The sequence below is a fragment of the Boleophthalmus pectinirostris genome, unplaced genomic scaffold (genome assembly GCF_026225935.1).
Source record: "Boleophthalmus pectinirostris isolate CB_2022bp ecotype Guang Dong unplaced genomic scaffold, ASM2622593v1 HiC_scaffold_14, whole genome shotgun sequence".
Lineage (NCBI taxonomy): Eukaryota > Metazoa > Chordata > Actinopteri > Gobiiformes > Gobiidae > Boleophthalmus > Boleophthalmus pectinirostris.
Genome location: NW_026571047.1, coordinates 15,637,080 through 15,655,311, shown reverse-complemented (window position 1 = coordinate 15,655,311; position 18,232 = coordinate 15,637,080). Strand labels below are relative to the sequence as shown.

The window sequence follows — 18,232 nt, the reverse complement described above, 5'->3', positions numbered from 1 at the left end:
GTGATAATTTTCCTTTGCGGTCTATAAACAAGCTATAAAGGCAGACGATCTATCAGCTGTCAGTATGGTGCCAAGTGGATCAGAATGTGGCATGCGTTTAGCTTGGGGGTAACAAAACTAGATGCATTTAATTGGAAAATAATACATAGTATAATACACATAATATAAAACACAATAGTATATAAATAGTTATACAAAAATCACAATATATAATAAAACTGTAGACTTATATTTATATATGCTTTAAAATGGTTAGAGACAATATGAAATTTGCTGCAGATTTTCTTTTTTCCTTAAAAGATACAGTATAACTTAATAAATTATAAAACAAGAAAATCCTACCAGTATCAGCAGTAAGACAAATTACAGAATTTTAAGTCAAGAAATTAAAATAAAAACTTTTATTCAATAGAATGTAATTTTCAACACTAAATATTTTAACACCATGTGCAATAATGCTAATTCTGACTTGAATAAATCTGTTCAGGAAACGCCCAAATTCAGCCCAGTTACTTTTTTTTTTTTCCAGCATTGATACCTGCTTAATCCAGTATCCAGTTGTGATACTAGTTTTTGCATCTATTAGTAAATGTGGTATCCATTTTTGACAACCTTTTGGAGATACTAATACAAATCATTTCAGTAGTAGTATTTCATAATCCATATTTTGACACTTTTTAATGTTTAGTTTGTTTGTCCTTGCCTTTCCTCTCAGTATATTAACAGTAGTCGCAGTATTAAAAGTGCAGACGCCAAGTGTGGCTCTGAAACCTGATGCAGTAAGTGGTGGTTGCTGTGGATGTCAGTGATGAATATGTGTTAGCATGAGTCAGTCAGGACCTATGGGCAACAGCCTCTCAAGCCTCTCTGTCAAGCTGTGCCTTTCTACCACCTCTTTGTTCCTCCCCCATTAAAATATAGTTTTGCATGTGTAATTATGCAATAAAGCCCCGTTTGGTTTCAGGTCATGCACAAATGTTAAAACACTCAAGACATAATAATGACGGCTGATGAGCGTCCCCCTGTTGTTTTCAATGTTGTGATACACCATTAATGGATTTGTAATGATATGTTGTCACTAGACGTTTTTATCTGAGTCTGTAGGTAGCTCTCACTGCTCCGCACGGCTCCCTGCTAATTGTGACCTTTGCCCTGACAGCTGGCACCATCTCTGGGGAGGAGGTGCCCATCGTGTCTAAAACCAACATCAAGGAATACCGTGACAGTTTTTCCTGCGAGAAGTTCACATTTAGAAGTAATCCCAACATTACCTTCTATGTGTACGTCAGCAACTTCTCCTGGCCCATCAAGATCCAGGTAAAATAACTGCTCTGAACACTTTGTACCACATGGTCCTATCTCATCTTGGGAATTCAGTTTCAAGTCATTGGTGCTGGTGAGAGGGGCTGATGGTGCAGATTGGCACTTCAGTCAATCTGCCCCAGGGCAGCTGTAGCTACAGAAGTCCCTTACCATCACTGAGTATTAAATGAATATTGCACAAAATTGTAGCTTTAAGCTTTTTGGTAAAACAATATATAAGACTAATGCCTTATTTTCATTAAAATCCAAGGAACCTCCTATGTTCTTCATTTTGTTTTTGGACAGCAGTAGTGTTCCATGTCCAAAGACCTAAAATTAACCAGATTAACTGTTCCTCAACCTAACTCTAATCTTAACTCAAAAAAATAAAATCAAAATCAAAATAAAAAAGATAAAAACATAGAATACTAAGCTCTGCCCACAAAATGCCGAACATTTAGGGAATTTCTAAAATCCAAAGTGATTAAAAAATATATTATGGAAATCAGTCTTCTTTAACAGTTCTTCAGTTCTGTCCTGACACAAGGGAACATAAGCCAATGCACCTTGAAGCCTGAACAGGAAGGGCATCTGACATAGAACTGACATTTAACAAAATTCCTGCATAATTAGAGTAAATGATTTGTTGTGATAAAGAAAGTTTCAGACTGTAGCAAACTGCACATGAGATTATGCAAATGAATGTTAAATGTCTACCAATGCAGGCTTTTAGGGACCTACCAGAGCCACTTTAAAGAACAGGGGAGAGTAAAGGGGAAGGGGTAAGATGAAGAAAACTGTATTTAGTCCCAATAATTACCTGACTGACGCACATAATGATTACAGAGGTAGACATCTTATGCACATACAGAGCCCCGCTGTTGTTCAGGGTGATTTCAAGTGCACTTTATTCTAATTAGAGATTTAATGAGCGCTGGTTAGTGCGCAGAGGTGCACAGCTGTTTTTTTAGCGGGCAAACGGCAAAGCACCATTTAACCTTCTCCAAGATGAAGGCGCTTGGCTCCGGTGACAACAACAAATGCGAGTTTCAGGTTATTTACAACATATATAGCCAATTAATTTGCCCTGACAAATATGGAAGGTGGGCCAAACTCAAATTTATCCCTATCACTTCTACATTAACTGATTGGAGTGACAAATCAAAGCTGGCAGGATGACAGCTGGTAAAAACATTTCGCAAAAAAACACCATTAGTCATTTAGATGCAAAGATTTAAGCTTGGATTTTGACAAACTAATGATTACACTTACGATATTGTGGCTTATGAGATCGCCTCAACGAATACAAATTTCTCAAACATGGCTCTATATCGGACAGATAGGACTAACTGTATAACCACATGCCGTTAAAGGTCTTATATTACGCAAAACTAACTCGTGTGAGCACATTACACCATGTTAGAATGTTGTTACATCCTCAGAAACATGGGGAATTTAGTTTGACTCACACATTTGTTTGTGTGTTAAACATATTTGAATGAAACAAAACACACTCCAGGTATGTTTTAATGAGGAAACAACATTATAACATAGATGAGAAAATGGCTTAATATGGGCCCTTATAGTGAACATTTCTCCTTGTGGCAGTTGTTTCTAGTGGGTTGGGTATTTTTGGCAGCCATTATAATTTTCATAATTTTCCAGATGATTGTGTCAGTAATTTTTGGTTGCGCGCATGTGGGGATTTAAGACTGGCCTATATAACCAAACGATCCTTCTGTTTCTCAAACTGAAAGTTGATGACTTTTATAGAGTTTCCTTTATTTGATTATATTTAAGTCATGACAACATAATATTTGTTATTTATTTGATAGGGCCAAAAGTGCACCAGATGCCCCCAAAAAATACAAACTGTAGTTTTTAATACTTGGAAAATACACATGACGCTGATTTAAATTCGACAATGAAAATGAAACACTCATTTTAAACAGTGTGAAGCTATTTTTTACATTACCATCTGGTCTGAGACTAGTTGTAATATAAGACCATTCTAAAAGTTACATTCTGTCTTGATTATGTTCAATAATTCCTGTTTAAAAGACGATCTGGTTCAGACTCAGTTTTAGTATCAATTAGTATATATATATATGCTATATATATATATATATATATATATATATATATATATATATATATATATATATATATATATATATATATATATATATATATATATATATATATATATATATATATATATATAGTATAGATTTTTTTGACTACCATAATATAATAGATCATGGTATGCCTTGCTATGTGACGACTATTGTTTCCTTTATTGATCATTTGTTATAAGGGCTACATGCTATGAACAGTATAGAAGGCAGTAATCGTGTGTATATGACTGTAGCAACAATTACGATATAACATAAAACCTTATCTACAAATAGTCCATTGTATGCTATAGATTTTTAGATTAGCCTCTCCTGTGCAGCCGTTATAGATGACTGGACCATGAAGGGGGTAACAATATCTTGGGGGTCAGTCCATCAGTGGAGGTGGTCCAGTAATAGTTTTTTATTAGATTTCCTCGGCGAGAGTCACTTATTCATTATGGAGTGGCTGTTAAAGCTGCTGTAACGGGATCAGGTAGAGCACAGATGCAGCTGAGATAAGACAGAATTTGAAACTGTATTAAAGTGCTTTTGAAAACAATATCCAAATCATTTATATATAGATGACTGATAAAAGCTGTGAGCTAGACCTAATATACAATATACTGAGAAGCTAATTGTCAGGGTTGTATCTTTGTGCCATATGTCTTCTATTTGCTGCTATTGACTGACCAATATTGTTGAATTAAAACTAAATTAACCCCTTTGAGAATTGCTTTGACCTCCACATTATGTCAAAGTGGTTAGAAAGTGTATTGAGCCCTATTGCAAAACGCTAACAATTATATGTGCTTTGGAGTCATGTTAGCCTGGTCACTGCGCATTTTGTTCAAGATCAGAGTCTATTTTTTACTTAAAGGGGGTCAGAACGTTAAAAGGGCAGAAGTTCACTTTCTATTTCTACCCTGACATTTTTGGCTTAGAAAAAAAATCAATTTACCTTTATCAAATCTGGCTTTTATCGTGTTCAATTAAGTCTTTCTAGAAATAGACTTGTTGTGGCCATGTTCATTCACCGTACCATTAAAGAGACTTCTGCACATCTTGGTTATGTGTTTACATGTTTGCATTCACTGGCTATAAACCTTTTCCAGTGAATGTATGATTGTAACTTCATAGAAATACCTTTTAATGAGAAGATAGACAAATGTATCTGACCCTGTTAACATGCAATGTGATTCTGCAGGGCTTATTGCAATAATGAGACATAGAAATTGCATAATATCCAACAAATGAATTGTATAGTCCTTTTACTAGTTAACGCTATCCATAAAATACTCCAAATATTTTTTCTGCCTTTAGAATGCAATATCTGACTATCTACCATCTAATTACTATGACAAAATATATTATGTAGTCAGATGCAAAATGATCAAAGTGTAATATACAAAAACATAATTATTTTACAGTTTTTTGTAGTGAAATAATTTTGAAACACATGGATAGTTGACAGATGTGTAGGCCTTGATTTTTAAAGGTGCATTGTGTAACTTTTCTGGTAGAAGGTCTGTCAAATGCTTTTTCCCGTGGAGGTGTTATTGTGTTGTCTGGAATATTCCTTAAACCTTTCTATTTTCATGGAGACCAAACTAGACCAAGTTACAAGTCAGATCTGTGGAGAGGCAACCCCACTCAGTCAGAATGCCTGTTTTTCTAGGTATTTTTGAGCTATAAAACCACCTGTACTTAAATAAATGTAAGATTTAATGTTATACTGTGGAACACTCCATACAAAGCAATGACATATCCATAGAAACAAGGAGGTAATAGACCAAACAGACCAACCAAAAAGTTATACAGCACTCCTTTAAAATTAAACGTGTATTTAACAGTGTTTCTTGTGCTTTTTGCTACAGATCGCCTTTTCTCAACACAACAGCATCATGGACCTGGTGCAGTTCTTTGTGACATTTTTTAGGTAAGTAAAGACAATGCGTATGCTGTAGTATACATGCCGTATTGGCTTTCAATCAATGCCGTCCAGCCCCCTCCGTCCCTTCACATCCTCACTCTGTTCTCTCAGGGGGGTGTAGAGTTACTTGAGCCCTCTGTACATTTACTATTGAGAACATGAAAAGCTTCTCACGCCACTGACTTTACCTCTTTACTGCTGAATGAGGTAAAACTGTGCATTTGAATAGTTGGAAAAGCAGATGGAGAGAAGGGGCAGGGTTTAAATAGCTTTAATTCACTAGCATCTACAATTTCATATGCACTTATCTACTGTAATACATGTGCTTTAGGTATTGTAAAACCTTCCCTTACACATTTATGAATAGTTAAAGGTCCTTAAAGGTGCATTGTGTAACTTTTCTGGTGGAGGGTCTGGAATTCTTCACAGTGTACGATTACACCTTTCAGTTTTCATGGTGATCATATCAGACCGAGTTATAGGTCAGTCAGAATGCATGCTTTTCCAGGTATTTTGGAGCTTAAAAAAAAGAAGAAAAAAAAACACCTGTAATTGAATAAATGTAAGGTAGGGGTGTTAAATGCCATACTGTGGAACATTCCAGGCAGAGCAGTGACATAGAAACAAGCAGGTGACGGACCGCCAACCAAAAAGTTAGAGTGCGTCTTTAATATAGACATCCACTGTAATGCATGTGTGTTAGCTATTGTAAAATGTTCCCTCACATCTATGAACAATTAAAAGTCCTTAGGATATGTATAGCTTGAATGGGAAAAAAATACAAAAAGTACAAAATTTAATGAGAAGAAATTTTAAAAGGTAGTAACAACTGTAGTCTTTGACCTTCCCCCAAACTCATTAAATTACCTTTAATAAGTAAGTTCTATTTTAGACTCTCAGAATAGAGTCAAAGTTGACCAAACAAAACAAAACTAAGGTGAAGAAAAATTGAGGCACTCAGTAAAAAAAGAATACAGTCAATAATCTTTTGACCCTTTTTTTTTTTTCTTTTCCTGAACAAAAGTAGAACATACAGTTGTTTATTTATGTATTATTTACAGCATTTTATCTCTTAATACATTAGCATAGTACTGTGCATGTGTGTAGTTGTGGCTTCATATAGGCGACACATGTAATATCTGTGTAGGAAATGGAAGAGCGCCTGGGCCTGGAGCACATAGCTGTCATCGGCCGCTCCACAATAACTTCCCCCTAAATGCTGTCACTGTTATTGTTTGCCTTATCTGATCAGATTACTGCCAAATCGACCAGATCTGGAAATTCTTAGAAAATACCACAGACAGCCTATGTTTATGTCTGAAAGTGGATTGAATTGTTTGCTAATAAAAGGCATAGTCAAATAATTGCACTTGTTGTGAGCGCTTCCCCATTTCCTCAGAATTGCAATTTCTATAAACGTGTTGAATTGCCTGCAATCATTTCAAAGAACAATAAGCTAGTTCAAAATAACTGGGATGCCATTCCAGTTGTAATTTTTATTATAACTCAGAAGTGTTTTTCTCCAGTTTTCCACCATTAAAGATGGGTAATTGAAAGGTGGAACTATTTAAATCTATGCAACTGGTTTCTACACCTCCTACAAACCAGTTGGCACATCTCTGATCACATGAATGGAATTTTTAGGTGTGTGCAAAGTGAAGGAGAGTGGACCGTCAATACATAGTCAATATTAGTGATGCTTCTAGTGTGCAGCAGTCTAATGTTTTTACAAAATGTTGCTTTGACAATGTACTTTATGAGGGAAAAGCACAATTGCACTCATTTGTAAGAATTAAGAAAGAATTAAGAAGATTTTTACGGTAGGATTAGAAATGGCAACTACAATCCACATATGATGCCATAAAATTCTATACAAAGTGTCTTGTTTTAGTGTTTTTATTTTTTTGTGTTCTTTACATTTTGACGTGGCAAGAATGAGTATAGCCTTTGTTTTCTGTATCTCCGCTGCTCGTCTGGGTGCAGGCTTGTTGTCCGTTCGTCAGTGACCCGTGAAGTCAACAGGAGCCAGATGTGTGACTGTGTGAGGGTTCAGCGGGAGTGAACCTGCTGGAAATATAATCAGACCAAATGTCACATCACCCCACAGGGTTTGGGCCAGATAACAGGAGCAGAGAGGAGGAGGCCCTGACTGGGGATAAGCCCTCTTCTCTGTCTCCAGTCTCCATTTCTTTCCAATGTATATGCCATTATATCCCCTTATATACACCATACTGGGTGAAACTTTTGGAGCGGGATCTGCCACTTGCTTGAAATAACAGTAGCTAGAGTAGTAAGTTTTTAAAATCAAATCAATTCAAACTTTATTTATAAAGCGCTTTTCATACAAAATGTAACACAAAGCGCTTTACAGTGATTAAAAACAATCCCACATTTCCTTCCACCCACCCAACGCCCACAGCTGCCTGACTCCACACAACCAAACAGCCCAGACACACACACACGTACACACAAACATGCACACACACTCACACACACTAACATGCTAAAATACATGAAACTACCTATAGTAAAATGTGAGGCTGAATACAGGCGAACCAGTTCTTTCATTAATTCAGTTGCTGGTGTATATAGCAAAAATCATGTATTCAAGCTTGCCACTCCACAGATCTGACCTGTAACCCCACTTAGTCCTGTGACCTGCTTGTTTTGAAACTTTTGTGTGTGATGTGTGATGTGTGGTGTACCCTACACTAGAAAAGTTATTGTGCACCTTTATCCGATGACCTTGATGTATGAACTCTATTCATATTCTTTAAACACAGATCGGATATCATATATTTGCCATAAATCTCAAATAGGTAATGATTTCCTTTGCTTATTTGTGATTCCTGTGCTTTTTGTAGTTTTTGTTCAAAAGCCTTCCCTGTGTGCATAATGCGCTTTCTTTCTTCCCTGATTTCCCTCACATTTTTCCATGTACGCCTTTCTTTTGTCAGTTTGAAATCTTGTTAGACTTTGATTGTTTTTCTCCCGCGTTGATTAGATGCACTCTTAACATGATGCTGTGCCACACTTTGCACAGAAACCCCGGAGTCTCATTTTCACTAATTAACATGAGCAACTTTGTACCAGTTACGGCTGCTTGTTCTCAACATTCTACTAGTCTGTTTCTTCAATCATGCAATCATTCAACTTACTATAAGAGTCAATGAGCACCTAAACCGGGGCTGAAACCGTTCATTTAGGAGCTAATTTTCAAACTGCTGGCCCTTTCAAACTCCAAGAGGCAGTGGAGTATGTATTATTGATTATTTCCTCTTGTGAGTAACTGTAGCCGGCAAGGGGGCTGAGGTCACACAAAGCGCTTGTAATTAAAAGAAGGAAACCCAATAGATCAGTGCCAGACGAGACTAAGATCAGCTAAACATGCTAAAGACGCTAAAGACTTTTGCTACTGGGTTACACAGGGTTTTTAAATGATTTTTGAGGCTGAAATTTCAAATTCTAAGCTTGTACTCTGGTTCAAAATCCCAATTTTAAATGGAAAATCTCAGTCTTTAAATAGGAGTCGAATAGTTCTTTCTGTGTAAAAAAAATAAAATAAATCACAACAGTCTTTTTTTGAGAATATTAGTAGTACAGTATAAGTATTTCCTTCAGTCAGTCAATAATATATTTTTTGTCAGTGTATTATTTGTGCATGTGCATCCAGGATTCAACTTGACTTTCGATAAGTAACTTGTTAAATTGCGTGAGTATGTTTTTTTAAGAATTTCTTTTAAGCAATTTATTATTTAACTCCATATTTTTTTATAACGGACAAGAAAATATGCTCAATAGCAATTTATTCATCTCTCGTCTCTATTCTAGATGTATCCTATGGCCATTGTTGTCTTTAAGAGGATTTCTAAAGCCCCCACTGTATTTGCACAATTGTGGCAGTACTTTGGCAAACCATTTATACAGTAGAGTATGTCAGTGGTCAAGGTCGCATTTATAAAACCAGCTGCTCAAACAGCTTCACACATGCACTTCAAAAATAATTTATCCTTTAAGAAACAGAGCACAAATAAATCTTAACATAGAAATAAAAAAATGAACCTCCCCTAGCATTGATGCAAGAAAAAACACTCACTTTCACTTTCCAGACTTAAAAAGATGAGCGATAGCAGATTTCTAAACCACAGGAAGAACGGGGGAGGCGATTTAAGCTTCTTGCCGCTCCAAAATGCTGCCTCTGAAAGCCAAACATCTATCCAGGGATTTTTGTCACTTCTGTCACATAGAAAAAAACCTCCCCTCCCGAGTTATGTTTATCTCCAAAGGTGTCCTAGATGATGCCTATGAAAGAGTAAAAGAGGTCCCCTACTTGCACACCTCCAAAAGTAAAATCTCTGTGCTTTTGGCTTGATGTAGAAAAACTGAAATTCCCACAAAATCATTCTTTTTTCCCCTATTGCATTAAAAAAAAAAAAAAAAAAAAAAAAAAAGAGAAATATTTGTAGAGTGATAGGACAGGGGACATAACTGCCTCTTAGGTTTGAATATCAGACAAATGTGTGTAATTGTAGAGACACTGGAGCTGGAAATGTGAAAAGTATGCTTATAAAAGGACATGGCAGGTGGCAATAGTCATGTCAGGCTTCGTGTTTGAAATTTAGTGGATTCAGTTACCTGCGACGGAGATGCTGGGCTGGTTGGTTTGTTGGTTTGTGGGGAAGATGTAATAGCAGCTTTTAAGACATTTTCTAGAAAGGTCAGAGAGGATGTAGAAATAACAGGAATTTAATTGTATGTCATTTTTTGTATGACAGCCAGTGAAGAAACATGCATGCATTTTGTCTATAAAGACGTTGCTGCTTGTTACATCAAGTACTAAATGAATAAAATATCAATTGTGACTTTTCTGACCAATATTGTGATACGATTTGTAATGGATGTTTTAAATTATGCACAATTGTCTCATGAGCTTTAAGCCGTGTTGGAATGCTATTGCCTCCTCAAAATCACACTTAGAGCTGTGTTTTCATTCACATTTTCATGTCTGAGTAACCCTTTATTATAGGGGTGGGACGAGGCAGAATTTTCACCAGTCGAGACACGAGATTGACGTCTACGAGAACAAGACGAGATTTTGAAGTCATTTACAATAATCGGATCAGTTCACAAGTTTGGTCACATGATTTTGAATTGGATTGGAAGTTGTGGATATATGTTATCTGTTGATAGAGTGAGAAAAATAGTATCAAATTGCAAATACAGCATACTCAATTTTCTTACTCGATCAAAACTGGGTTATTCTATTGAAGCTGTTCCGTATTTCCATAGCAGTCAATCTTGGCCGTATATATATAATGTGATATAAACGTTTGCCTAGGTCTATAATAGTCTTTACATTCAGAGCCATCGCCTGGATAATGAAGTAGAAGCTCTCATCAGTCATCATTTTCCTGTCCCAGCGTAGATAAGATCCTGCTGAATTTCCCTTGACTAATGCTTTCACTGTTGGGTTATTAATTGAAGTAATAGAGCAAAATATTCAGTCCACTGAGAACCGAGCGTGCTACATAATTCTTCTCAACATCTACTCCATCTTGAAACTTTTAGAGCCGCCATATGATGTATTTTTATGCCTTTTTCAGATTATTATTATAGTTAAAATCTATTGATAAATTGTCATGAACGCAATTATGAATGCAAGATTTTTGTGTTATTGTCGCGTAAAATATGGCTAATTTTCACATTTTTGGCAGAAATTCTCAAAATGATTACTAGGGCTTTGCAGGTTTATGCATTGTGACATGTTAAACTGTGTATGACGATTGATGATTCTATAATTTGTACTTTATTTGGTGGGATAATAACTGTTGTAAATATAAATAGTTTCACATAAATCAAGAAGCAGTTTGTGGATTTTCATATTTGGTTTGATATTATGATACTTTAAACATGATTTCAACAAAATAAAGCTGTTTTCTTTTATTTTGATCTGTCATATAATAATTCCTGTGTATATTAGAGGAGATTTGGTCCAGTGTATGGTTGCTAGATAATAGTTATGGAATTCCCTAGTGTAATGTTATGGGTTTTCAACCAGGAAGTAAAATTTGAAACCTAAAAAATAGGCAAATTCAGATTTTTTATTTTTTTTTATCTTAACTATAACAATCTTAATTGTGTTTTCATAAAATGAATAGTCCAACCTGTCATATACACTTTAAACAGCTTACATTTATACTTTTGAATTTGATTTCATATAGTGTCACGTTTTATAAATAAATTTATTTTTCATTTCATTGTAGCTGCTTCCTGTCCCTTCTCTTGGTGGCTGCTGTGGTTTGGAAAATCAAACAGACTTGCTGGGCTTCTCGACGGAGAGAGGTAAGTTCAAACTATATAACCCACGATTACAAGTCATACAAGAAGTAAAATAATCTGATTTGAAAATGTACAGTATGGTGTCATTTTCTTGACCCGCTCTTGCCTTGTAATTTCTACAGTGGATGTTTTACAGGGCTGAAACTAGATTTAAAAGCACTGAAAATGGCCACTCGAGATAAGGTGACTGACTAAAGGGAAAGATGTAACATTAATATTCAGTGTAGCTACTGAAGAACGGGTTAAGAAAAGATTGGGATAAAATGGGGTCAGCGTTGAACGGACTGGTTTAAAATGGTAAGAAAGACGCTCTGAAGAGGAAGTGAGAATAGTATGCTAATTCACTGCTTTGCCTCCGAGCTGCAGTGCTCCGGGAGGAGCCATCTTCTCCATCTTTTTTAATATTCCAGCTACAATAGATGTGTATGAGACTTAATGGGCACTCAGTCTACTCCACTGTATCCATTCTACATATTTGCTACCTGATGTGAAAGTGTGGGTGTTTAAAACCTAAAATATGTACATATGGCTTAGTGATATGCATAGATTAAATATGTATATGTATATGTATATGTATATGTATAGCCTCGAGAGCTTCATTTGACTGGAGCTGAAGAGTGGGTGGCATCATACTCCCTTAGTCCACTTCTTTATACAGTCCATGGTGATAAAAATCCAATCGTGATCTGAATGCTTTGACTGTATGTTATTTTGGTAAAATCATCATACTGTGTTACTATTTAATGCAGCTCTATATACCCAGACATTTTCCCCACCCACTCCTCTCCTTATTGGTCAGGCTCTGTTATTATCATGAGTGACAGGTGGATTTAACCAATCACAGTATGTCTAATAGTCTAATAGATGATTAGATTACTTCTTAATAACATGACCTATATAAAGATGCTGACTTCAAATCATGATCTTAGCTCTATAAAGTTGTGGCATAAATGTTTCTGCATATCGCCTACCTTATATATATATACCAGTGTAGACAGTTTTCTTACAAATGTTTGAGAGGAAAAAAAAACAACAAAAAGAACTGTCATACACATGAAGAGAAAACTGTACAGAAAAGTTCTTTGCTTCCCGTTGCATCATGGGTAAGCTAAATGTTTCTCAGTCGGTGAGTGCACTTAAGCTTGTTTACATTTAAAAATGTCAGCCTTAAAAGTGCAACTTCTCTTCTACCTGTGAAACTTTGGCATCACACCATGTTGTGCTCAAACTATTACTCACTCTGAAGCATGTGAGGTTTGTCCCCAAAAGCCTCTATTAAATTGAGTGAGTTTCTAGAATAGATAAGGATAATTCTCCTTCCTGACATTACAATAATTTATTTCGTAGAAGATTATGATTGCGCTTTTGTGTGAATCTTTGGACTGATGGGCCCTTCAGTGCTTTAAACTTGTATATGTTCCACATGAGCAGCCTGTACCAATCTGAATATTACTGAAATGCTCAAGTGGACAAGAGGTCGTCTGCTGAAATGTGTCATAATGTCTCTATAGAATATCACTGGTGCTGGTTCCTAATCCTTCATTAAGACTTTATACATGAGAGATCATATTTAGAGAGATGGTCGGTCTCTGAATATCACATTGGGGGCTGTGTTGTTGGCTCACATATCACATACCACAGGGGCTCAGGTTCAATATCCGGATCGTGCTATGTCAGAGTTGAGTCTCCTCTTATCCTGTCTGTTTCCTGTCTGTATCAGTTAAAGTTTAGACCTTAAAGGCACTATACCTGGATTTTTAAAAAGCAGATGTACTAGTAGTTCTTTTTAGATGGGTTCCTCACTTTTCGCTTTTCACAACTCTGAGACCAGAGTAGAGTTTTGCTGTGCCGATATAGCTAGCAACAACTAGCATGCTAATGATGCACTTCCTAAATATCGGACAATAAAATTCTTTTTAAATAGACATATTTTGAACTTAAGAGCAGCTTACAAATATATGTACTGAGTCAAGACAAATTTTGCTCAAATACATGGGAAAAATTGTGTATACGGGCCTTAATGTCTCTGAAATAGATCAGAATCCAAATTGAAATTGATTTTTATTCTTTAATGTAATTAAAATGTATCTAAAAATGTTTATGTGCTTTTATTTATCATTTGTTTGTTCAAATGTGGTTAAGGCTGTCCTCATAAGTTTCCTTCATCCTTTTATTGTGATATTGAAGAAAAAAGAGGCTGATACTTTGTTATTCGTTATTGGATGATCACATTTTCTACAAAAGCAGATATAAAAAGAAAAAATCTATCTAACCATTTTGATTGAGGCTTACTACATCAGTTAGAAAAAGACTGATCTTACCATGGTTCATTAAAAGCTTGACTATGACCACAAAGCTAGCAATTAACATTGGAGACATTTTTCCTTTAGGGATTGCTTGAAAACCCATTTGAATATTTTTTCAAGCGGCAAGATCTATAGTGTCGTCCCAGAAGACAACAGTTGTAAATGCCAGGCTGAAGGACGGGGTCAACCCTTTTGACGGTACCTGGGTTTGGTGGGGCGGTGGGTATTTCTGAGGGGGGGGCAGTGACATTTCACAAGGCTACAGCATCCACATGTCCAACACCGGAGCATGGGAGAAGAACATATGTATGCTTTTCATGTCCAACACTGAAACACATCAGTCTGTTTGTCTCTGCACTGTGGGATCTGTGCTGCATAGTAATGGGATGCTAACTAAAGACATATATTCAACAAGCTAAGAATAGTCTGGATGTTAACTGAATCATGTACACTTTAATTTAACAAAGACTCTTTGTCTCACAAGGAACAATATACTAAAAAAAACTCGTATAAAGGATTATGTTGACAAAAACCTCAATTTTAAATGTAGAAATTATTTGTGTTTTGCTTAAATATTTTTTTACTCTTATCCACCTTATTCTGGAATTTGCCTTGGGCGCCACCATCGTGATTGGGTTGTATTTTGCACAGGGCTGATCTTGACGACAAGTAAGTTCTATATGACAAACTGTTTTAAAGCCACACAGCAAATCAGTGCAGTGACTTGTTGGTGCACATAGAATTTGAACATTTACTCAAATCAACCAACTTTTATTAAATATGAGATGCAAAACTATCTCAAATTAATCTTTAAAATGAACTCCTCCACAACCAAAGCATTGTTTTGTAGAATTTGGAGGCAAAAGTGGCCCAGGCAGAATGAGGATGTTGCCGACTCCAAAAATAAAGCATTGCCCCCTATAGAAATTCACTAACATCGCTTCTTTTAAGTTGGTATTAATTGATTAGTTTAAATACAGTATAAGCTTGATTTTCACTGCTCTGTGCTCTCATTCATCTTATATGATACTGTAAGAAATTTAGGAAAACTATTTGCTACTATACATAGATATGGATTTCACCAACCAGATAAATCTTTACACATCTCTAGTGGTCTTAATATTCTCTATGAACACTGTGAGACTAGTACAAACATGGGGAAGAATTGTCATTGGACTTCTCTGTGCTTTTATCTTGACAGGTTCAATCAGTGCTATTGATTGCTGTAATAAGATTACCTTCTTCTAAGCCTCTGGTCACCTTGATTGTCCCAAGTGTGACTCCAAAACAATGTCCTTTTGTTGGAACTGAGGAGATGAAGAGGAGTCTGTACCTGTGTGATAATTACACTATATTCATTCTCAAAATTGAAATTAAACATTAGTTGGTGGATTATTTTGATTATGTCATTATCTGTTACCTTACCAAACTATTCTATTGTCCATTTATGAAAATTAAACACAATAGAGATTGATCGATCTGATATGTTCACTTTTTAGCATGCCCAACCAGCTGCCTAAATACACATAGAAGAATATATTCATATATTTGAACACTTTAGGCCAAACAGGGTACGGCAAAAATGTGACTACACTGCTCTCTTATACAGTTTGTAGAAAAACAAACACTGGAGTGGGTTAAGAATAAGTCTTACTTCTTCCCACTCCATTTCGAGCATCAATCTTCATTTGCATGAGTCAATCTTAAACTCAAATAGTACAGATTGCATTTATCTCTGTAACACTTTCTGTTTGTCCTGATGTGGCATATTTCGAAATAAAAAAATATTCTATGTTTGTACTAAATTCAAAGTAGATAATTTGGAGAAAATGACAACAATCTGCCCTACATATTGGTCAAAAAATGTCGGCAGAGTTTATAGGCCATCGGTTTCTCTGATTTTTAACAATCATATCGGCATCAGCCATGAAAAAAAAAAACATATCAGTCGATCTCTAATAAACATCAGTATTTAATATTCTCTTATAATATCCTCAAGGTTCTTTAAGCAAATGTGTAATTTTTCCCTCTCTATTTCTCATTCCGTCCCGACATCGCCCTTGGGTACGGGAGTGATCTTTGCAAAGGACACGGCGACCTGCTTAGATGTAAAATATGCTCAGAGGCGGTCCGACACCTCGCCTTTTATAGAAGCCAGTGAATGAAACAGGAAGCTTTATTCTCCACACAGATAATTCACGTCGTCACTTGCCAAATTAATCAAGTGGCACAGCGTTGCACTGCATCCGTCTCTTATCACAACACTGAAAGGACCCAGCTCATATTGTCCGCCGAATCAGTCCTTCATTGCATGCGTATTAATTGGTTTTACAGAGTTCACCCCTTTGCCTTTTGTCTGTAACTTAGTATTCATTTCTAGATGCACAGTGCTATTGTATTGTCCTTTCTGATGATTGTATTCTGGGCACACTCCAATGCTGGACGCTGTATAGAGGAGAGAGCCTACACCACACTCTCTCCTTGTGCTTTGTGTCTTTAACTGAACCCAGCTACGTGATAAATAACATTACTGCTATCTGACATTTAGGATAAATGTTGTTGGATTTGAAGCGCTTATGTTGGGAACCGTAATAAGCCTCGAGCTGTTTTCTTGCTTTTGCAACCTCCCTGCCAGGCCCTCCATCCTGCTTTTATCTTTTGGAAAAGGGCAAATATTTCTCATTTTGACCCTCTGCAACCCCACAGCCTCCAATCTATAGGTTTGCGCTGTAGCTGTTAGATGTTTTAATAGTAGAGATGAACACCAATCTAACACGGGAGCAGATTTAAAGTTTAAGAAACAGTCGCCACCGACAACAACAGCAAAAATAAAGACCAGGGAAAATCGATCAGGTGATCAATCTCAATTTCAGTTGGCTGTTTTCCCCTTCTCTTCGACTTCGCCGCCTGAGGGGATTGTTCCAGTGTAGCTACGACAAACTTCACTGTTGACTTAAGACTGAAAAGAAAGACTGTTAAATCTGTCCACATGCCAAAATCCATTATAACATCACTAGTCTTAAGTCTTTAAAGATTTAATTAATGACCTAAGGCACGTTGAAAAGACACAAAAAATAATGGTAAAAGTCTTAAAGGCCCTATATTACGCAAAAATGTATGAGCTCTAAGCCATGTTAGAATGTTGTTACCTCATCAAAATTGCCCAGAGTTGTTTTGTTTCTTTCACACATGTTTGAGTAATCCTTTATTATTAGTCAACATCAAAGCTCCAAAGCTCAAAATCCTCTGTTCCAACTTGTGATGCCAAGCTGTAATCTTCAAGTTAATAAATACCTTTTACCTTTTGTTCAGTATAGATGGTTCGGCATTTCCAGGGCTGAAATTATAAAAAAAAATATATATATATATACATAATATATGCAGGGTTGTGTGGGAATGAACTCCAGGTTTGTTTTTTAATAAGGGAACAACATTATAGCATAGAAAAATCAAATCAAATATGTTTTTACATGTTCACTGGTTCTCAATCATAAGTAGTTTGTTTTGCTAATTTGATGATTTATCAGAAAGTTAATTTTATTTTTAGTTGCAAGTTGAATACTTCTAGTCAGACTGGCACCACCTAGTGCCTCTGCTCAATTTAATTTCTCCCCAGCGGCTAGGTCAGGAATCAGAATACACTAGACAGTTCAGAAAAACCCCAGAAGTGCGAGCTCGGCCACCAGCCAGTCAGCGCCAAGAGCCATGTTGGTAACAATTCCCGAGATCAAGGATTTAAGGCCAGAATAAAGAGAATGTTTGGTCAATTTTATCAAGGAGAAAGACATTATTGTCCTTCTTCCCTACGGGATTTGGGAAAAGCTTAAAATACCAGTTAGCCCCATTAGTGGCGCATTGCATACATCATGACCAAATAGCAGCGATTGGTTAAATGAAAAAAGTACCCGCCTACCTTGAGCAAACAAATTCTGATGCTGCGAGGTCAGACTGTTTCACAAAGTGAAACCGGCTGATGAATCAGGCTAGAATACTTCAGCCTTGCTACCTAAATTCCTTGTTCATAATTTTACGAAAATGTAATTATTTCCCATGCACTGCAAATTCAATAATTTGTGCTCACCATATTATGAAATTATTCACCAACAGTGCTACGGAAAAAAATTAGTTTCTATTTATTTTAGTATGGTATAGTGTTGTTTCCATTTCTTTTATTACAGTATTTGAAAAGGCCTTAGCATTCAGTTCAGTGCACAGAGGGAACATGTAGTAAACTGCCC

The 18,232-nt window shown here is 36.2% G+C and overlaps 1 protein-coding gene across 1 annotated transcript in view; it reads left to right on the top strand.

Annotated features, from left to right (window-relative positions):
* Window positions 1–18,232, top strand: part of atrnl1b (attractin-like 1b) — a 69,484-nt gene that overhangs the window by 40,556 nt on the left and 10,696 nt on the right. Inside the window, exons 24-26 of the mRNA XM_020918126.2 lie at window positions 1,160–1,317; window positions 5,294–5,355; window positions 11,613–11,691. Coding sequence (XP_020773785.2) covers window positions 1,160–1,317; window positions 5,294–5,355; window positions 11,613–11,691 — 299 coding nt within the window. The remainder of the gene's footprint in view (window positions 1–1,159; window positions 1,318–5,293; window positions 5,356–11,612; window positions 11,692–18,232) is intronic.